The sequence below is a fragment of the Penicillium maclennaniae genome, assembly GCF_028827695.1.
Source record: "Penicillium maclennaniae strain IBT 15551 chromosome Unknown utg000006l:1.0-2513246.0:1.0-2515036.0, whole genome shotgun sequence".
NCBI lineage: Eukaryota > Fungi > Ascomycota > Eurotiomycetes > Eurotiales > Aspergillaceae > Penicillium > Penicillium maclennaniae.
In genome coordinates this window covers 936,005-956,533 of record NW_026623218.1, presented here as the reverse complement: position 1 = coordinate 956,533, position 20,529 = coordinate 936,005, and the positions used below count along the sequence as shown (strand labels likewise).

The window sequence follows — 20,529 nt, the reverse complement described above, 5'->3', positions numbered from 1 at the left end:
ATCAACGCGCTTTCGCATCAACACGTCTTTTCAATGTCTGACTACTTTGCCGAACATGACCCGCTATCTGACACCGTGGAGGATCTCTCTACTGTGTTTGATCACTGTCTACACGGATGGTGTCGTGCCAAATTCGTCCGCGATTCATGTGTTGTCTTTCTTGACCGCGGGTTTGTTCCCTTTAGATCCCGCCGATAAGCAATGGGAGAAACACTACCTGCCTAGCATCGCCGAGCTTGAGGAGGTACTCTCTGGTCATGAGTCTTCGGTGCCAGGAAGAACACTGTGGGATCTGTTTCTCAAGAGGATCTGGTCGCTTGACTCGCTCGATGCTCTCGAGGAGTTCTTCAGCGATGTCCTGCCGTCCTTGTTGAGCAAGACGCGTGAGCAATTGATGCAGGACAGAGACAACGGACTCGCTCCGGAGAATGAGGGCATGCGCTTGTCGCGGAGCTCCCCTCTTGGAGCCTTTATCCGCAGGGCTTACCTTGAATACACTCGGCTACAATTCCATGACTCCGTAAAATTGTGGTCTAGCTTTGTGAAATACCGCCTGCCTACGTATCATATGTGGGCTCGAAGGAATCCGTCCCATGATCAAGCTCCTATCGATGTCAATCTCCTCGAGTCCAACAGCTATCTTTCCCAAGTGGTCTACGGCAACATCGAAGATGACGAGGAGGAAGGCGTCGTCAGCGTTAAAGATGCTGAGCGTTTGGTTGAGTTCCAAGTTGGAGAGCTACAGAGTAGGTCTAAGTGGCTCTAATCCTATTGAATGGTGCCGAGGCTGACAATCGCAGGACTTGGAGGCAGAGTTCCCGACGAGATGAGGGCCCAGCTAAAACACATTATGACATCCGAGTCCTCTGTGCCGGTGCTCATGTATTACCTGGAGTAGGTTCTTTTAAAACCCCTGTGTTTCATTTTGTTCTGACGCAGCTTAGGTACTTGGACGCTTGGCGAGCAGGTGACTATACATCAGCCTTTGACAATCTCCATCGATACTTCGACTACACCATGCACAGCAATCTTGACCGAAGCGCATATCAATTTGCGCTTTTGAATCTGGCTATCATGCAAGCCGACTTTGGGTGTTTCAATGAAGCTATCTCCGCCGTACAAGAAGCCGTTGCTATTGCTCGCGAGTCGCATGATATGAATTGCCTCAACTTCTGCATGAGCTGGCTCTATCACTTCGGCAAAGCTTTTCCGGAGCAGATGCGGGAAGTGCAAAATAGCGGTATGCTGGGGAATGAAAAAGAAGGTCTCGCCTTCCTCAAGGCCAAGTCCAAGGAGACTGACATGTGGTCACTCATGAGTACGACAATACTGAGCGAGGCGAAGTTGGAAATGCAACAGGTAAGCTCACCGCTGTCATTGACTTTCAGGGATCTACGTAAATTGACCGCTTCTAGGGAGAGAGTCTCGCGTCTATTGTCGAATCATTCGTGCGAGCATCACACGTCAACGTGACCAAGAGCCTCTCAACTCCTACGGGTGCGTACATGTTGTTGCAGAGCGCCATGTATGCTCGGATAGGTAATTGCCCTCGAGTTCTCACTTATGGAATACCACTAATCACTAGCCTGCAGGAGCGACTCACCTTTCTTGGCTAAACACCGAAGTGTTTCGCGAATGTTACAACGAAGGCCAACCATACGACGACTACGTCAAGCTCACGTTCCGCAATTGCCAAATCGTAAGCCGACTCTTTCGGCCCATTGCTGAACAAAAACTAACTCGATTTCCAGCTGGCACAAAAGGGTAACTACAAGGAAGCCTTTGCGCGCATGAATAAGATCGAGCCCGAAAGACTCCGAGCCTTCAAGTACAACAACGCCTGGACCTACTATTCCGGCCTCCTCCAGCTCCGCCGTCAAATCTGCCGGTAAAGCATCACCAACCCAATCACCACCAACCGCGCTAACAATCCCTCAGCGATGACAAAGTAGCAGTCGAACACATTATTTCCCAGCTCCAAGCCGTACAACTCCTTGACTTCGACATGCGGCTCCTCCTAGCCTTCTACACAATCGAACACACCCTCCGCCAAGGCGACTACGGCCGCGCTCTCCTAATGCTCGAACAAGCCGCCCACTCAATGCAACCCGAGAACTTCGACGTACACTCCCAAATCCAGCTCCTCTGTCTAAAAGCCCGCATCCTCGAAAAATCAGGCCAACCACAAAGAGGCTTCTCCCTCGCCATGCGCGCCGCCAGCATCGCCCACCGCTCAAAGGTCCTCTTCGACCTGTGGGAAGCCATCGTCACCCTCTCCGCTGTTCTCCTCAGTCTACGCGAGTTCGACGCTGCGAACCAGCTAGTCGAAAGTATCATGCCTCAGATTCTAGAGAGCGAGGATTCTGCGCTCGTCGCGCGCGCGTATTCAATGCTTGTGGATGCGAATATGGGCGTTGCTGGGGAATTGTGGGCAAATCTGGGGAAGGAGAGTACGCCCGTTCGGAAAGAGTATGTGAATCGGGCGCTGGGGTATATTGATTTTGCGTATGATGCGTACGAAGAGATTGAGGATATCCTGGGCCAGACGGAGATGATGGCCAAGAAGGCTACTGTGATGCATCTCACTGGGGATCCGGTGCTGGCTAATGACTATGCGGCGAAGTATCTTGATCTCAGAAAGAGGCGCGGGGCAGAGATTTGAGGGTTTGAAGGTGGTTTTCTGGGGATTGTATTATTAGAGGCGCTGGTTTGTTCTGGGTGGTGGTGTTGGGTGGGTTCATTCGTCTTGAAATGATACGCATAACTTGCATCTTGTCTGTTTTTGACCCCAAAGTTTCCAATCAGTGTGCTGCTCAAGTAGATGTATCCCATGCTGAATAGTAGGGCCATCTTTCTTACTTGGTACAAGTCAAAACTTCTTTTCCTGGGCGACGAGTACTACCTCTAGGGCTACAGGCTACTCCCTTCAGAGCGGTTTCAAGGTATGATAACCCCGAGCCAAATGACATTGGATCTAGGCAAGCACAAAAAAACAAAAGAAATAGCGGAAATGACGGGCTTCGCTTCATTCTCTCAAGTACATCCCCCAAAGCTTCGGACTTTGGCTCTTTCCCGGTAAATTTACAGGTAACTGTGAACAAAAGACATTCTTCCAGTTGGCAGCTCGCTGAGCAAGCTTCTGCAGCTAGAGATTGGAAGGGCAACCTGCTTAGGTAGCCTTGTCGGGGTTGTGGTAGTTGACAGAGTCGTTCCAGCTGCGAGAAAAGATTAGCCATCGTGCTCGGACAGAAATTCCATCCAATCAAAAGCTCAGCATGCTGCAATTGCAATTCCAATTGTGTATTCGAAAGGGACAGGATCTGACACTCTGCTGGAACTCAGGTATCAAAATTAGGTGTAATGAGACTTACAAGAGGGTCTGTGTGGGAAGTGGAGTTAGTTAGGTATTCTTCAAAGGTCATACAACACGGGGAATGAGAACCAACCTTGTCACCGCCGCGCCACGGGTAGTTCTTGGAGCGGATGTTCTGGTAGGGGTACTCGGTGCGCTCCTCGAGAGGGGGCATGTGCTCCCAGTGCTCCCAGTGCTCGCTCCAGAGGTTGTAGGCGTTGAGACCGCCACCAATCAGGCAGGGGATAACAGCGCTGTGATATGAATGGTTAGTGATGTTCTGCATAGCTCGAGGTGTGGGACAATGGGTCCCTGCTGCACGAGGCAAAAACATACAAGATCGACAGCTTGCGCCAGAGGTCTGTAGAGCCATTGCGTTAGTACAAGCTTCTCAGGGTCTGAACGCCAGGCCGGAAAGCTCGGTGAAGAGCCAATTGAGGGGTGTTCACATACCACTGGTGGCGGCGGCGTGGTGCTTGACAGCAGAGCGCTCACGGTTGAACTCGTTGTCGACGATCCACGAGGGCTGGGTCTCGGACGAGGCGAAGCGGCGCTGGACGGTCTGGCGGACCGGGGCCTGGCGGGCCTGCTGCGAGGCACGCTGAGAGAAGCGGGCAACGTTGCGGGAGAACATGGTGGTTGGTGCTGTTGGGCTGGAGGGGAGAGGATCGTACGTTGAAATCGAAGCCGCTTTAGTGGACCTTGAATTTCCCGTGATCCCCCGGCTGACTAAGTTGATGTCACTCCCCACTCACGTGATATCAACGACAGGGAGAAGACAGCGCTTCGTTATTTTTCCCACCACAGCGAGTGAGTTGCATCTTTTTCGCTGCTGGATATGCTGGGCCTTGACGTGCTCTCGGCCTGCCATGGGGTTTCGTATCACCACGTGGAACGGTATGTTCATGTCCTAGGTTAAGAGATGTGTTTGGTCGAAGATCGTGATGCTAACACTGCAAAACAGTTAACGGGATTCGGTATGTTTGGGTTGAGCTATAAATGGGAAATGATTACTGAATGATTACGAAGTAACCCGTTCTCATATGAACCATGGCGAGGCAACCGGACCTTCGAGGTGAGTGTGATATTTCGCGATGCATGCAACGGTGAACACTAACTCGAGATCAGTCCATGTTTGACATCCTGGAATCCGACATTGTAGTCTTTCAGGAAACGAAAATCCAACGAAAGGACCTCCGTGATGATATGGTCCTAGTGCCCGGGTGGGACTGCTATTTCAGCCTCCCCAAGTTCAAAAAGGGCGAGTCGTTAGTCTCCCATTGTTTTTCGGTTCAAGCTAACTCCCGATAGGATATTCTGGGGTTGTGATTTACACTCGTAATGCTACATGTGCTCCTATTCGTGCCGAAGAAGGTATCACCGGTGTTCTGTGTGCGCCCAATTCTGCTGTGTCTTTCCGAGATCTGCCCGAGGAACAGCAGATTGGCGGTTACCCGACGATGGAGCAGCTCACTAGGCCACCTTCCGTCAATATAGAGAGTGATGAGGCCGTCCTAGATGACGAGCAGCCGGCACTGGATCCCAAGATCGATGCCGCGACACTCGACTCTGAAGGACGATGCGTGGTCCTCGAGTTCCCAGCCTTTGTGCTCATCGGCGTCTACTGCCCTGCATACCGAGATGAAAGCCGTGATTGCTTTCGAATGGACTTCCTTAGCGCCCTCGATGCTCGGGTACGCAACCTCGTCGCCATGGGGAAGCGCGTCTTTCTAACGGGAGACATCAACATTGCTCAAATGGGAATCGATTCTGCGCATGCGCTGGAAGGCATTCGCAAGAGGACCACCACGGAAGAGGAGTACATATCTGCTCCGTCTCGGAAGCTATTCAACTCGTTGCTTTCGGATGGGATTGTTGTTGGGGACCGTGACGAAGGCAGACAGCAGCCGGTCATGTACGATATCTGCAGATCATTTCATCCAGAACGCAGTGGCATGTATACATGCTGGGACACGAAACTTAACACGCGACCGGGGAACTTTGGTGCTCGAATTGATTATGTGCTCTGTAGCCTAGACATGCAGGATTGGTTCTCCGAATCGAACATCCAAGAAGGATTGATGGTATTGTTCCAGTTTAGCAGACTTGCGCGAGCTTTTGCTGACGTGTTTTTTGTGCGTAGGGATCGGATCATTGCCCTGTCTTCGCTGTCTTCAAGGACCAAGTACCATATGAGGGAGGCCTCTCACACATACGTGACATTATGAACCCACCAGGGGTATTCAAGGACGGCGAGCGGCAGCAGGAATACTCGTCCCGGTTCATGTTACCAGCGTCTGGTCGCCTGTTGCCGGAGTTTGATATCGACAAGCGCCGCAGTATCAAAGACATGTTCACCCGCAGACCTCCGAGCACTCTCTCTCGATCCTCGTCTACAGGCAGCGCACTAGAGAAGCCAGCTGCATCCCCGGCTCCGGAATCGTATACATCAGCAACACCTACTCCCAGTGAGCCGCCCACGCCATCAGTGTCTTGCGAGACTCCGGCTCCGAAATCCATGCCTTTCAAACGATCACAGCCGGCATCCTCAGCTTCTTCCAAGCGTGCAAAGCCTACGCCGACTCCGTCAACAGCGGGCCAGAAGTCACTCATAGGCTTCTTCAAGCCCAAGAGCGACGAGGGTGCGTAGTCTCCACTCTATGACTTGCGAGGACTCCTGTGCCCTGAACATCACTCACCCCATCACTGCAGGAGCCTCGCCCAAGAAGAAGAGCATCGTTTTCAATTCTCATATCACCCAAGCCGCCTCGAACCCACCCCCTCCCGGACCCACGTCCGACATGCCGACGCTCCCTAGCGGTCCTCCATCTGCGCAATCTTCCCCCAGTAAACTGCGAAGCGACGACTCTGTGATCGACCCGATCGTCAGCAAAGAAGACTGGACGAAGCTATTTACCAAGAAGCCCGTACCGCGCTGTGAGAGCCACCAGGAGCCATGCGTGAGTCTGACCACCAAGAAGCCGGGCATGAACCGTGGTCGATCATTCTGGATCTGCCCTCGCCCACTCGGTCCCAGTGGGGAGAAGGAGAAGGGCTCGCAGTGGCGATGTCCTACATTCATCTGGGCCAGCGACTGGAACTCGACGTCGCAGTCGGAGGCTTGAAGATGGGAGGGGCTGTTCCGGGACTATTGCATCTATTCCAGCACAGTTGCATCATCTTAGACAATTCCATCACGCATTTTCAGGTCGATCCCTTGCTCTTCGCAGGGCTCACTTTTTCTTTTCCCATTTAGAGGCCCTTCTGGCTGTGAAATGGGCGTACTGGTGTCCTCTACATGTATCTCCAGCATCAAGGGCCGTACGCTAGATTTCCATTCCATCCATCCGTGGAAGTCTCCCTCTAACCATGCTCATCATGCCATCATTGTCTACATATTGGACATGAGTCATCCATCACATGGAAGCCTCCAGCACGAAGCCCTCGTTCTCCTCTTCGAAACAGTCAACCTGGGGAAGTACCCAGCGAGGCTGGGACCTACTAGTTCCCAAAGCAGTTATCCCATGGATCAGAAGCAAGGGATGACAGCTGCCTTGAAATGTTTGCCCTCGTTCCACTGGCCTATTCAGCCTTCTCTCTATTGATCCCCAGTCTTGAAGGGAGGGTGTTCTACCTTAGGGCAGCAACTTCTCAAGTCTTCTAGAAGAGCCCCCCTAAAATCCAGACATGCAAGATGTATTGCTGGTAATATCTTAGCGTGCGCCGGGAGTATGGGGAGTACGGGGAGTACATGATGAATCCCCACCCCCCCCAACTTGGAAATAGGAAATAACGTGCAGGGGCCGATCTCTGCAGGGTGTTTCCACGTGGAAGGGGGGGAATTCACTATATTACATCCATGGCCAGTCCCGAGTTGAGGTGACAATTTATTGCTTCAGGAGATGAATGAAGAGACGGGGAGCTCCCAAGGTGACCAGGCAGGGGCATCACATGTGTTGGGGGAAACAAAGAAATGATGGCCCTGAACCCTAAATCATGGCCTCATCGGGATTCCCGGAAAGGAGTCATCAAGGCATACTTCTTTCAATGAAGTCAATTACATTGACGATGAGTGGTTAGAACTATCATGTTATGAATACACTATCTGAATGCTTCCTGTTTTAGGTAATTCACAAGTTTCCCGAGACACTCTCCCCTACTCCTCAAATACTTCTTTCTTTGTCTCTCTTCCTTTCTTCCTTCGCATCCTCAATCTCACTCACCTCATTGCTTTCTTCACTCTCTACTACATTCTGCGGTTTCACATTACTATTTTTTTAAACTGCGACTTGCTTGCCTGCTCTCTCCTGCTCCATCTTCGCTCAGTGTCAACTCTTTGTGGCTAGGACCACTTATTTGAGTCTGCTGCTGGGCGCTTCATTCCTTCTACACCTCATTCGGTTTTCCCTGAAGCCACCTCAACATGGCGTCCTCAATCTCGGAAAATTCTGACTATGCCGAAAAGCGCTTCCTGGATTACCTGTGCAGTATTCCGGCCTACAAAGCATCCCAAATCCTGGGATTGCAGGGCCCTGACCTTGACTTTCCTTCCTTTGCGGCCGCCATGGTTGCGGGTATTCCTCTCCAGTACTTCAACCAGCCACAGCCACTTATTGATGGTCCTCATTTTGAGGTCCGTGATGGAAGCCTCACTCTCGTCACTAAGTCCAATTCAAATTCAAAAATGACATGGCCTACTCAGATTGCGTCTTCGCCCTCGGCGGCACCATTTCATGTTGCGCCTCCTGCTACTCGTCCTGCATCTCGACTCCGCTCCTTGAACAGCTTCATGCTATTTCGCAGTAAGTCCAATCACAGTCTCTGTGACAAGAATAGCGCTAATAATACTTCTCTAGGCTTTGTTGCTCCCCTATTCTGCGGAGTCACACAAAAACAAAAGTCGACATTGATTTCCACCATCTGGGCGAGGAGCCACTCAAAGCTCAGTGGACAGTCATGGCCAAGGCGTACACTTTTCTTCGCGACCATTTCGAACTCGGGGCTGTTTCCTTGAGTGACTTTACCGCAACTGTTGCTCCCCTGTTCGGGATCCCCTGTGCTACTGAGTACATCACAATTCTCGGCTGGACAATCATGTCATGGACTCTGGAGGATGGTCAAAAGGGCTTTGATTTGACCCAGAGCTGGGACCCCGACCTGGCTAACCTAAACCTCCAGCCCGTATCTGTTGAGAATATCGTCGACCATTATCAGGAAATCAAGAAGCTGGTCACAAAGGACGGGTCTGCGTGGCCGCTGCCCCAACAAGGTTATTCTGCGTTAGCACTCAACTCATACTGCCCAATTGAGACCCGTCAAGAGCTTCCTGACCCCTATGGCTGGCTCTTCAATTATCGAGGCGAGCGTCAGGATGGTCCCATCGAAGACCTTCATTTGATGGATGTGTACGACAACCCTGACTCTGATATGGACCCTTTCCGGGATCTTGTGGTCATTCCCCCAACTGACATCCTTGCCAATCCAAATTTTGATCTTGAGCTCGCCGATGAGCTTGATAAACTCTTTCCGGGTATGGAATTTTCCAGTCTTGATGCGCAAGAGCTCCTCAACATTCAGTGAGCGCCATCCATAACTGCCGACATACTCAAAGGCCACTGTAACGACAACCCACCCGTCATGCGGCAGTCGCAAATTGTTGACCTCATCTTCCAAACTCCCTTCCACTCTACAATATCTCCTGTGCCAGCCATGAGCATGGCGTCTGACAACCCTTCAAACCCTGATCCTCAAGACCTTGCCCGGCCTCGATTGAATATCAAGGATCAGGACCCTACCAACTTCAAATAATTCTCCTCCATCGTTCTATTTGCGCTTTTGACCTCTTCTTTCCCCGTCGTCCATCCTCGTTGGGCCCTTGTCACTACTTGTCTCTTGATCTCCTCATCAGACTAGTAGTGAATGCGCTCTAATTTCTGGACCCGGACTTATCAGCGGGATCTACCTTCAACTTTCAAATTGACGCTTAGCGATTCACCCTGTGCTTAGCGACCCCACAATCTGCATGCGTTTATCCTCTCAGTCGAAGCGTCCTGCAATCTTGACATCCTGTCGCGACATCCTGTTGACTCCACCTGATGCCTCTTTTCTTCCCCGCCAACTCCCGCGAGTGTGTGTCGCGCATGCGTTCGAGACAATCGATAAAGCATAATCTTTTCTTCTTTGCGTTGCAGAGTATCCCGTAGGCCGTACACAGTAAACTACATTGTGCAGTACTTCCAGCCTACAAATAGTCAAGTCTAGACTCGCACTTCCAAGCTCCAAGCTCTCGTAGGGTCAAAGGTGACGCGGAAAGACTCGGAATTAGAAAGTCGGCAGTCTCTTTCTTTGTTGCGGTCTTTGGAAGTGCCGTGCCAAGCCGCGGGTCCGCGGGTCCGCGGGTCGATGTGGGGCCGTGTTCTTTATTCCAATGCAGGGAAATACGTGGACGGGTGCATGATAACAGAGTACATTTCGCTAATCTCTCGAGCAGCTACGGATGTATGAATCGGGAGTAAAAAAAAGGGAAAGAAAGAAACGGATGGACTTCCAATACCGGTTCCGGGATATACACAGTGGGGGATCGAGCTTTAGTCTTCCTGGTACGAGATCTTGCGCATCTCGCCCAGACGTGTGCGGGCGCGGGCGAGGTTGTTCTCGAGTTGGAGAATCTCGACCTGTAGAGCGAGGGGTCAGTAGATGCTAAAACTATAAGGGATGGGAAACGTACCTGCTGCTCCATCTCGCGAACCTTGAACTCGTGCGAGCTGAGCTTGCCGTAGTCTTCGGAGTCGCCTTCGGCGCCATTCTTCTCGGCGATGATCGCCTGAACCTGGCGGACGAGTGCGCGACATGCAGCACCAACGGCCTTGCTGGCTGTTTCCAGGCGGTCTTGGGTCTTGCTCATAAAGGTGGCCTTGACACGGCTGGCAGCGACTAGCTGAGCGGTGCTGGCGGCGACGTCGTTGGAGGCAACGATGAGCTGCTCTGGGGAGTTGCGGCCAGAGATGACGCCGTCGGCAGTCTCGATGAGAGTGTTGGTTGAACCAGCCACAGCCTTGGCGGCGGAGATCAGACCCTCAGTCCAGCGGTTGTTCTTCTTGTAGAATGCTGTGCGGGTCGAGCTGCCTCGGCCTTCGCGCACAATCTCTTGCTGAGACTCGGTGGCAGCCTTGATCAACTCGGCAATCGCATTGGTCACAGCGATGGCGGCGGCAAGGATTGCGTCGTTAATCTTCAGCTCGTATGTCGAGAAGCCGTCGCGGGGCTTGTTCTTCAACTTGGCGAGACGCTGGGCCGCGGCATCGATAGCATCGGCGGCCTTGAGCAGCTCCTGGTCGACAAGGTCGCCTAGGTCGCCGTTGGTGTTGATCTTGCTGCTCTTGGGAGCGAACGACTCGACCAACTTCGACAGGGTCTGCAGGTCGCGCTGGACCTCCAGGTTGTTGTTGATGACGACGTCGGTCTTCTGCAGGGCCTCCATGCCGTCGAGGCGGAAGGACTGAAGACCACGGAAGAAGCGCACAGTCGCCTGGGCAGACTTACGGGCCGCGTTGAACAGCTGATCAGAGCTCTTGTCATCGTTGGCGAAACGGGAGAGACCCTTGGTGTTGCTAAGAGTGTCGGCGATCGATCCAGAAAAGACAGCCACGGTGCGGATAATTTCGGCATGGGGGCTGTTGGGGCCATCGGCAATGAAGTTGTTGAAGGCCGTGGAGAACTCGGTAGCGGAGGCCGAGGCCTTTTCGATCTGCGAAAGGACATAGGGAGGTGAGGCATTCGAATTACCGGCCTGCATGGACGAATCCATTTCGTACAGAGCATCATCCACGCGCTGCACACCAGTCTGCAGCACAGAGTCGATGATGTCGTTAATCTTGGCCACCGTGCCGTGAAGAACAGTGTCGATCTGGCTATCAAGCGCATGGTCGGTATCGCCTTGGTTCTATCAGGATCCTTTGATTAGTATGGGGGAGCATGGGGGTGTGGACTTGTCTTAAATTGGACACTCACCAACTTCAGCTCCTCAATCTCCATCAAGAGATCGTCCATGCCAGCCTTGTACACTTCAATCTCCTCATCTTTCTCACGAAGAGCAGCCTCGTGGTCACCATCCCGCTCGGAATGGCGGCCTGAGATTTCTTCAAGAGCGCGGGTTTTGTTCTACGCGGGTCAGTAATAGAGCTTCTCCATCACAGAGGGCAACGACTTACCCTGAGAGCCTCCTCCAGATCAGCCATCTCGCGGTTATACTTGGACAGCATGGACGAGATCTCCGTGCCCTTCGAGCGCTCCGCATTTTCAGCACGCTCAAGCGCCATCCGGAGCTCCCGCTTGACTTTCTCCAACTCATCTTTGCCGGTACCGGTGGCACGGTCACGATCGTGCAGCGCACGATCACGCTCACGGATCATATCAGCTAATTCTAAGTTCTTAGTTTTGATCTCACGTTCCAACTTCTCACGGCGATCAATGGCCTCCTGCGCGGAAGCAGCCTTGAGCTTGAGACTCTTGGTGGTTTGCAGGAGATCCAAGTGCTCCTGGCGCAACTGCGAGTACAGCTTGGCCAGAGCCTCATACTTGGTCCGCCAGGTGTTGACCTGCTCCTGTAGAGCCCGAATCTGTTCGTCCTTGGAGGCACTCTGCATGTTGAGGTTGTTGTTAAGCTGGTTCATCTGCTCCTCCAGGTCCTTGACTCGCCGGTCGTATTGTTGCAACATCAGCTGGTCCCGCTCGTACTGGGCTCGCGCATTGAGGTTCTCTTGCTCCAGCTCTGCCAGGCGACCCTGGGTATGTGTCTGGTACTGGTCACGGAGCAATTGCTCCTGTGCCAGCCGTTGCTGCTCGGCCTGCAGGCGCTGCTGTTCCTCGAAGTCTCGCTGGGCCTGCTGCTGGGCGAGCATCTGCTGTCGCTGCTGGTCTTCCCACTGTGTCTGGAGGCGCGCTTGCTCGGCCTCGTACTCCTCCTGCTGGCGTCTGGCCTCAGTGGTCCAGAAATCGTTGATGGGTTCGGGCTCGGCAGCCACCTTGGGAGGCGGCGATGGCTGTTCAATTTCCTTCGTCGGTCGCTTTGGCAGAGCAGGGCGTTCATCGTCACCACCGAGCAGATTAGGAGGGTCTTGCGGCAGCTTGGGAATGGTAATAAGACTGGTCAGGTATCGCAAATTGGAGCACTCGTAGTAGAACCGAACAAGACGGTGATGCTGGGCATCATAACGGCCACGAAGAGGCTCGAGAGCTTCATCTTCACCGGTTGCTAAACCACGAGTCAACATCTTAGCCGGCGGTTCACAAACATTCAAGAGAATAGGGGATTCATACTTGTGTGCATGGCTCGCAACATGCTAGTAATGAACTTGTAAATGCCATAACTTTCCTGCACCAGAGGAACCAACGCGGAGATTCGGCACTCATTGTTAGTCCCAGACTGGAAGTGCGAAAAAATAAGCTTCTGGAAAGCATCAATTTGATCTTGCAGAGTCATGAGATCGGTGATTGTCTCATATCTGTAAACCATTTAGCTTGTTTAACACCCAATCTTTCAAAGAAGCTCAATGCGCACCCTTCATTAGGATCATTGATTGTCTTCAAGCTAATGTATTCCTCGTACTCGAACAATCCTGTACCAGTTAGACAACCACACCAAGTCAACTCATTCAGGTCAACATACCATTAAATTCAGGATGATTTCGGTGGAAGCCCAATTTTGACTCGAGGAAGAACACATACTCGCGAATGAGCGGAGCGTATCCTATCCAACGTCAATAATCATGCTGATCATGCGCGCCCCCGCCTTCAGACGCATCGCGCAGTCCCCGAACCAGCCAAGTGTCATACCTCGAATACCGTCTCCTCCAACACCGCGCATCAAGCTATCGATCCAATTGGAATGCTGCTGCGCCTCGCGCACAACAATGGGGTGACCTTCCTGCAAAACCTTGTGAATGGTAATAAGGGCCTTAAACGTCTGGACCTCGTCGGCAAGGACAGGCTGCCTACAGTGCGCAGATGAAAGTTAGCGACGGTATTCCAACACTTTCTCCTGATTCTCCGGGGTTTCCGCATACACTTTCATGCCCGCCCAAAAGGCCGCCGATGATTTGTGGTCCCATGTGTACACGATACAGCTGCGCACATGTTTCCCTGCAAGTATACATGTCAGTCGAGTCGAGCGCTATGGCACAAAAAGGGAGTCCTCGGTGAAGATCAATGGGTTCGCTATGCGGACGTACGTTTCGGCGCGGTTTCCTCTGTCGCGAGTCAAATGATTAGCCCCCCGTTCTCTCTCCCTTTTCAGGGCCGGCACGGCCGGGACGAGTACTTACCGATGCTGGTGGCCTTGCGAATATTAATGGCCAGATCGGCCTCCGTCCTGTGCGATTGAGGTTATTCGACTGCTTGCGTCGGTTTGGGGGGGTTTATGGCAGTTGTCCCGCTTACCGACTCATGGTGGCGATGCGAGTTCAGGGGGAACTAGAGCACCAACGGGAGAAGGGTTGGTAGAAGAGGCCGGGCAGCGCGGGATAATCCCAAAGAGAAGGCGCTGACCGGAGAAAGAGAGATGTGAAGCACAAGTTGTCGAGTGCACGTGGAGAGCAATGACGTTGGGGGGGAAAGCTGGCGCCTGTCAGTCTTGGCGACGCCTAAGCCGCTTCGCTCGGCACATCCTCGCCTATCCCTTGTTCTTCAACTACGCGTCAGCTGCGCCATGTAGGCAACATGAATCGAATCTACTGTATAAGTGGGCGTTGCATTCTACTGTGCAATAGCAATTGTGTCATCAATGAAATGCCGGGGTCGCCAGGCGACATCGAAAGGTACTGACTGCTCTCTATACATTGGGACCCTGGAAATCACCAGCCGACGGGATGCTTCTGTCTGGCAGATACCAGAGAGCCCGCAAAGTACCTGAGCCCTCCAAACGCCTCTTAATTCGAAAGCCAATAAGTGATTACACAAGGTGTTGTATAGATTCGCCCGTTGCCCGGTGCCTCACGGCGTAGAAAACGCAGGATCTATGTCATACCGATGAAACTTCCACTTGTCCAGACGGCGGCAAGGCCTCGTTGCTGTCATGCGTAGAAGCCAGAGACTGACCAAGAGACCGGATGGACTGAGCATCTTGGCTGTCCTGAGGATCCCAAGTAGCATTCGATTCGGTTAGATCGGCTTGGGACGAGGCACCGCTCTCGAGGAGGATAGCCTGCTTTGGACCATCTTCCGAGTCGACGTCGCCGACCATCGGACTATTCGGATCAGAATCGAATGGAGCCTCGACCACAAGCACCTCGTCTGCACTATCGGTGCGCAGATGAGGGGGAATGGGCTTTCGGCGAGGCAAGGGCGGAGGCGGCACAGGTCGATGATCCCCCGTGTTAGACCATTCTAAGTAGGGCGGTGCCACAACCAACGGCTTCCGCTTCGGTAGAGTGGCCGAATTTCTTTTCAAGGCATATTTGTCCGGTCGCAGTAAGGAGGCCCCAGGAGGAGGGTGGGGATGTCCACGTCCAATGGGTTGATCTGGGGTGCCCGCGGGCGTTCGAGATGAATCTTGATCATGAGGTCCCTCCCCTTTCCCAAACACACTCATGCCCCATTTCTTTGCAGCAGCGGTTGCCGATCCAATAGTCATGTTTCCAGAAGTCCTGTCATCGGATGTCACTGACTGGAATGACTTGGTGAATGTCTCGATGGTACTGCGCCTGCGCGGCTTCTCGCTTGATAGTGATGTGGAGGAGCTTTCTCGAGAGCTTCGCAGGCCGGAGAAAGAAGACGTGTTCTCAAGACGAGCGGATGAGGGACTTGTGATGACCTGATCCCCGAGGAGGCTGACGCTGTCTATAGATTCCGCGATGGAGGAATTTCGGCTGTGAAACGCATTCTCTGGCATCATGATACCGCCAGTGGGGGGCGAGCTGCTTGGAGTCCTATTGGGCGAGGTTGGTGGAGAGCGACTTGATATTTCAATCATGGCACTAGTGGCGTCACTCTTGTCGTCCTTCTTGGTTGGCGATGCAACCTTGTTTGCATTGTCTGCAGTGACCACTGGATCGGCTGCATTCGAGAATGTATGCGAGCGGATGGAGCGGGGTGCAGGCGTACTGTCCGATCTCTCGATACCAGTAGAGGTTGCGACCGAGGATTTCGGCTGGGCATCTGATGAGGCTTGTTTTAGAGGCTTGCGGGCTTTGATTCTGGGGGAAGACTCGGAGAGAGCAGGCATGCTCATCGTTCTCTCATCTTTGGACTTTAGGGACTCGATCGAGTCTCCGCGGACACTCTTTGGTGTTTCCGAAGGTTCGCCAGACTCATCAGGTATTTCTGCATCGGCTTCGAGGTCTGGCATATCTCGCTGCCAGAGACCACCACGAAATGCTTGACCCATAGTGTCCAGGAAGGGCGCATCATCCCAGAATGGCAGGACAATGCTTTCTGCCACCACTTCACGGATTTTACTCTCAATGGTGCGCAGAATAAGACCGTAGGTGATCTGCTTGGAGCTGACAATGGGCTGAATGTCCATCACCATTCTCGGCATGGTTTCAAAAGTTATCCAAAGTCGATTGCTCGGTGGAGGCTTGAAGCGGACTAGCAAATGACCCTCGAGTTTCTTCAACACCACTGCCAGTACGATATCAACCTCTCTTGCTTTGAAGCGAGAACCCAAATCGATACGCACCGTGGCTGAGATCTCGAGTCGGAAGTTTCCTGTGTATTGAAGATCCATCTCAACGCAGCAGTTGCCATCCACGGTCAGATCCTTCAAGCGAGGGTTGGTGATGAAGGGAGCCCCTTCCCCCATATCGATCTTGTGCAGACCAATCTTACTGATGAAGTTCGGCTTGTTCACTCGGGAGATCTTTTTAACAATCTTGCTCCGCAAAAACTCTTCCAGTTCCGGGGTCCGATACAAAGCCAGAAACAAGCGTCCAAAGAAAGCATTTATCCACCGTGTCTGCAGCTGCTCCTCTGAGGAATGCAATCGTTGTACGAGGGACACAATGTGCTTCACGTCAAAGTCCTGCTGCTTAGGAGGGCGGTCCGCAGAACTCCACAGCTTTGTCTGATTCTGAAGCATAGCGAAATAGAAGTCCTCCTTCTCTGACAAGTTCTCGGAGAACAAGTAGAACGGCGGTGTTGGTCCTCCCAAGTCTCCCAGCGAATCCAGTCGCCGTGAAAGACAGATGGCATTCCGCTTGAGCCACAGCTCGGCCTCCGGTATCTCAGCTTCGCCGCCGTGGACGGATACATCGTGATGAGCGAGAGAAATCACATAGCGGACCTCAACCTGGTTTGCATCGTCATAGAGCATCAAGTGGCCATGTCTAGGCACAGATAACGCTAACGTCAGCTGATATCCCATAACCTCCAGACATCATCAACCAGAGCAGTGCATACCGTAGAACAATGTAAAAGACATTCCTCGCCCGTTTCGTATTTTTCCCATTCGACTTTGCCGGCTCAATACTAGGCGTCTGCTTGCGGTCGAACAGGCTTCGATACATGGACTGATAGACACTGGGGCTCTCGGCGGCAACGACCTCCCCAGCGGGGGTTGTCCTCTCCGGAGGTTTCCCATTGACACCACCAGGAACGTATTCACGACAAACAGCAAAGTAACCAGCAGCAACATCGGAATCGTGGGTGCGGTGGAATTTCTCAGCCAGCTGGTCGGTACCGGATTTCAAGCTATACTCGTCATCGTCAGGCTGAGGCAATGAGTCGGAAGCTTTACGTGTCCTTTGTGAGGATAAGACATCAGGGAGTGTCAGGTAGGCATGTAGTAAGAATAATGATAGCACCAGAGGGATGAAGGTAATTCCTCCCAACACGTAGATTAGGAGGAAGCTGCCGAGCGAACCCATCCGGAACCTGTCGATCAAAGCGGGAGGGCGGAAAGCTCCATAATTTGGGGACTGGATCCCTAGAGCGTTGTAGATGAGAGTTGCAAGATCAAAGGGGGGTATACCGGCTCTGTTGAAAGCACAAAACGAGGGCAGATAGCGAGGAGTCTACGTAGACAAAGGAAAGCGCAGTTGGAGAGGTCAAGTTGCAGCTTCCACGCGCGCGGGAATGACGGAGGTCCAGGGCCAGCATGGCACTAGTACAGCCATTACATAACGTAGATGTTACCGGGAACCCAGTCTATTTTGTAGTGAAACTTTGAGTAAGTACTTTGTATAACGATTACATAACAAGAATCAATACGAAGAACCCCGCAGGATCCGAACAACTGTCAGGAACCGCAACTCTGCAGAAGTTGAAATTACCAAACGCCTATTGATAGGTTGGTCAGATGGTCTTTTGTGATGTGATTTAGCAGAGAAAATTATCTATCGAGCCAACAATTTGCTCCGCGACTGTAACTTGCTGCTTGTAATTTGATTTTCTGGGTTCTTTGTATCACATTACCTAGTCTTTACTGAGCAACTATACGGATCCCTTCAGAGTGATCCGGGCCCCCCATCTTCAACCCGACAGAAAATCTGGCAACCATCTCGGAATTGATATGTTTCATGCAGAGATCAAAAGGCCCATATCATCGGCGAATTGGACCCGGCAGGCAGGACTAAAACTTGTCATGAAGGTTGTCGACGCAAGGCACTTGATATGAACCAGGGTCAATGACATTGAATGGATTGCCTTTCCGCACGCTTTCCTCCTTTACTGATATTGCATCTCCTCGAGTCATGTACAAGGCCGCATTATTTCATCACATGTTGGTCTTCATCGAAGACCGGGCCTTGAATGACATTGCGCAGCCTCGAATCGTCAAATCACTCAAGACGACTATAGCGCAATGCACATTTTCATACATCTCATGTTTCAATTTCTGCTCTAGAATCAATCCACCCTGGTTCAAAACTACAAGGTCAGACTTGATCAAGCAGTGCACCATTTGTCACTCCTCTCGTGGATGTTTCGACTTTGCTTGACAAGGTCCAGTGGCGCTTAATTAGTGGACACGGCGTATATATGATGTGACATTGTAAGGCCTAGAGGACTATAGACCCAGACGCGAGGAGCTCTACAAAATATCTGTGGAAAATACGATAAGACATGATAACAGGTCGTTTCCAATCCAGGTCTAAGAACCACGTATCTAAATATCTAAGTTACACATGTACTTCCCAAACGAAAGCACCCAAAGAGCACTGAGAGAAAAAGTGGGGCGGTAGCAATAAAACAGGCGACATATGTTTACAAATAATACAATGGACTCCTCTCACTTTCGTCGATTCATCGTCTTCTCGCACATCTCAATGAGGCCTGCCTTGGCCTCACTGTCTGGGAAGTCGCTGATCGCTGCAACCGCCTTGTCGGCGTAATCCTGCGCCAGGAGGCGAGTCTTCTCGACTCCGTCGCTGCGGTGGACGATCTCACGGGCCTATTGATTATGAGATTAGTATTAAATTTGAAAAAAATGACTTATGTTGAAGTGGGCTCACCTGCTGCACATCTCCTTCTTCACGGAACTTGCGGCCAACCAAGGGTCCAAGTTCGGGGTTGCTCTTCCATGCAAACAACAATGGAGCGGTGGCCAGACCGAGCTCCAGATCAGCACCGGCGGGCTTGCCCAGCTCGGCTTCCGTGACGGTGTAATCCAGCATGTCGTCAACCAGTTGGAACGCCAATCCGAGATTGCGGCCGTAGGCGTACGATGCCTCGATCACCTCCGGAGCGCTTCGGCCCAGCACGGCCGCAGAACGACAAGACTTGCTGATCAGACTGGCGGTCTTCAGGTAGGTCTTCTGGAGGTAGTACTCCAGGGTTTCGTCGGTATACTTAGGCTTCGACTCATCCTGGGCAGTGTTCTTGAGCTGCATAAATTCGCCCTCCACCAGGTTGGCGATGACAGTAGCCATTAACTCGGTAACCTCGGGATCGCGAAGTCGGGCGAGAGCCACGGACGCGCGTCCTAAGAGGAAGTCACCAGCCAATACGGCCATCTTGTTGCCGAAGGCGGTATTCGCAGAGCTGCTGGCGCGGCGAGTGACGGCATTATCGATGACATCGTCGTGCAGGAGGGATGCAGTATGGATGAGTTCGGTGATCTCGGCCAAGCGGCGCTGCGAGGGCAAAATGTTGTCGTCGCCTAAGAAGTCGTACTTGGACTCGGTAGAGCGGGACACGAGGGGATTGACGTCAGGGTTGGAGTCGTCGAGTATTGAGGGCGCGCTGAGAGGGTTATCGACGGGTGATGGGCTTGCGGGATTGTGCTGCTTGCGGGGATCCAAGGCCGTGGCTTGGGACATGAGCAGGACCAGCAATGGCCGCATGTGCTTGCCCTCACTGCGAGTATAGTATTTGGCGACCTTGTCTAGCGCTGGGTGGCCCGATCCCAGCAACTGGCGAATGTTCTTGCTCAAGAACTTCAGCTCCTTTCCGACGATGCGCAGAGGATCGACCGAGATGCCGGGAGGAGCCTTCGGCAGACCCTTGAAGATGGCCTGTGCGGCTGACACGGCAGCTCCAAATGGAGACGCATCTCGTCGGCGGGTTGGGTGGTATTTGCGGGATTGAATGGAGAGGTGGGAGAGCAGCAGGTCATCACGAAGGCATTGGGTGCACACAGAGGTCGAGGATCGAGTGATAGCCAGCCCGGTGGCCGAGAGGGTGCGAGCTCGCATGCTCAGGGGCTGTATTAACTAGATGTGAGAATCAAGAAGGGCGCATGGAACGATTGGCAATGCTAGATGCAGAGGTCATAAGGTGATACGGAAGAGGTCTGGAAAACTTGCGGGCGGAAGAATTCGAGCTCTCGGGACGGCACGGACCACGCGTGAACCCCGGCGACGTATACTTCAAATGCTTTTGCTATCTATTCTACCATATTCTTAAACTTGAGTATATGACTCCGTCCAAATAATCAATACTACTTGGTCTAAAGCAGAGTTTTTCTTCCAAGAATCGACGTGCCACCCCAGATTTATTCTCCTCTGCACCCAGGCACTGTATACTGTACTACTCAACACAGGGCGAATGAAAATGAAATAATTCCAATATAAGAGACATGAAAAACCACGCCGGCCGTCTTGGTCTGCATAATTCCCCCTCTTGGTACATCCGGCAAAGCAAAGCGACATCACCGTCGCGCACAATTAACACATAAGTTGAAGAAAGCCGCTACAGCGTAGAGGCCTATGCATTAGGGCCGGCGTTGAGAGAAATGCCGTATC

General features: G+C 52.4%; 7 protein-coding genes across 7 annotated transcripts; 3 read left to right on the top strand and 4 right to left on the bottom strand.

Annotated features, from left to right (window-relative positions):
* Positions 1-55: 55 nt before the first annotated feature.
* N7477_006581 (putative anaphase-promoting complex subunit Apc5) lies at positions 56-2,662 on the top strand (the record flags this gene model as incomplete). The annotated part of the gene is made up of 7 exons (XM_056968244.1): positions 56-746; positions 801-894; positions 945-1,359; positions 1,416-1,539; positions 1,593-1,699; positions 1,752-1,888; positions 1,939-2,662. The coding sequence occupies 7 exons, from the start codon at positions 56-58 to the stop codon at positions 2,660-2,662; spliced, it is 2,292 nt and encodes a 763-aa protein (XP_056821040.1).
* Positions 2,663-3,169: 507 nt separating this feature from the next.
* Positions 3,170-3,986, bottom strand: N7477_006580 (cytochrome c oxidase subunit VIa; the record flags this gene model as incomplete). Its single annotated transcript, XM_056968243.1, has 5 exons — positions 3,170-3,215; positions 3,372-3,379; positions 3,447-3,606; positions 3,689-3,713; positions 3,806-3,986. 5 exons carry the CDS (start codon positions 3,984-3,986, stop codon positions 3,170-3,172), a joined length of 420 nt encoding a protein of 139 aa, XP_056821039.1.
* Positions 3,987-4,221: 235 nt separating this feature from the next.
* On the top strand, positions 4,222-6,477 carry N7477_006579 (DNA-(apurinic or apyrimidinic site) lyase APN2; the record flags this gene model as incomplete). Its single annotated transcript, XM_056968242.1, has 7 exons — positions 4,222-4,249; positions 4,317-4,329; positions 4,382-4,427; positions 4,481-4,613; positions 4,664-5,436; positions 5,496-5,994; positions 6,065-6,477. 7 exons carry the CDS (start codon positions 4,222-4,224, stop codon positions 6,475-6,477), a joined length of 1,905 nt encoding a protein of 634 aa, XP_056821038.1.
* Positions 6,478-7,775: 1,298 nt separating this feature from the next.
* Positions 7,776-8,932, top strand: N7477_006578 (uncharacterized protein; the record flags this gene model as incomplete). The annotated part of the gene is made up of 2 exons (XM_056968241.1): positions 7,776-8,158; positions 8,209-8,932. 2 exons carry the CDS (start codon positions 7,776-7,778, stop codon positions 8,930-8,932), a joined length of 1,107 nt encoding a protein of 368 aa, XP_056821037.1.
* Positions 8,933-9,939: 1,007 nt separating this feature from the next.
* N7477_006577 (putative cytoskeleton assembly control protein Sla2) lies at positions 9,940-13,797 on the bottom strand (the record flags this gene model as incomplete). The annotated part of the gene is made up of 12 exons (XM_056968240.1): positions 9,940-10,026; positions 10,080-11,294; positions 11,363-11,512; positions 11,563-12,605; positions 12,671-12,855; positions 12,912-12,969; positions 13,020-13,100; positions 13,187-13,344; positions 13,417-13,492; positions 13,582-13,599; positions 13,675-13,721; positions 13,790-13,797. The coding sequence occupies 12 exons, from the start codon at positions 13,795-13,797 to the stop codon at positions 9,940-9,942; spliced, it is 3,126 nt and encodes a 1,041-aa protein (XP_056821036.1).
* Positions 13,798-14,369: 572 nt separating this feature from the next.
* N7477_006576 (SMP domain-containing protein) lies at positions 14,370-17,214 on the bottom strand (the record flags this gene model as incomplete). Its single annotated transcript, XM_056968239.1, has 2 exons — positions 14,370-16,674; positions 16,748-17,214. 2 exons carry the CDS (start codon positions 17,212-17,214, stop codon positions 14,370-14,372), a joined length of 2,772 nt encoding a protein of 923 aa, XP_056821035.1.
* Positions 17,215-18,575: 1,361 nt separating this feature from the next.
* On the bottom strand, positions 18,576-19,980 carry N7477_006575 (trans-hexaprenyltranstransferase; the record flags this gene model as incomplete). Its single annotated transcript, XM_056968238.1, has 2 exons — positions 18,576-18,737; positions 18,799-19,980. The coding sequence occupies 2 exons, from the start codon at positions 19,978-19,980 to the stop codon at positions 18,576-18,578; spliced, it is 1,344 nt and encodes a 447-aa protein (XP_056821034.1).
* Positions 19,981-20,529: the final 549 nt, after the last annotated feature.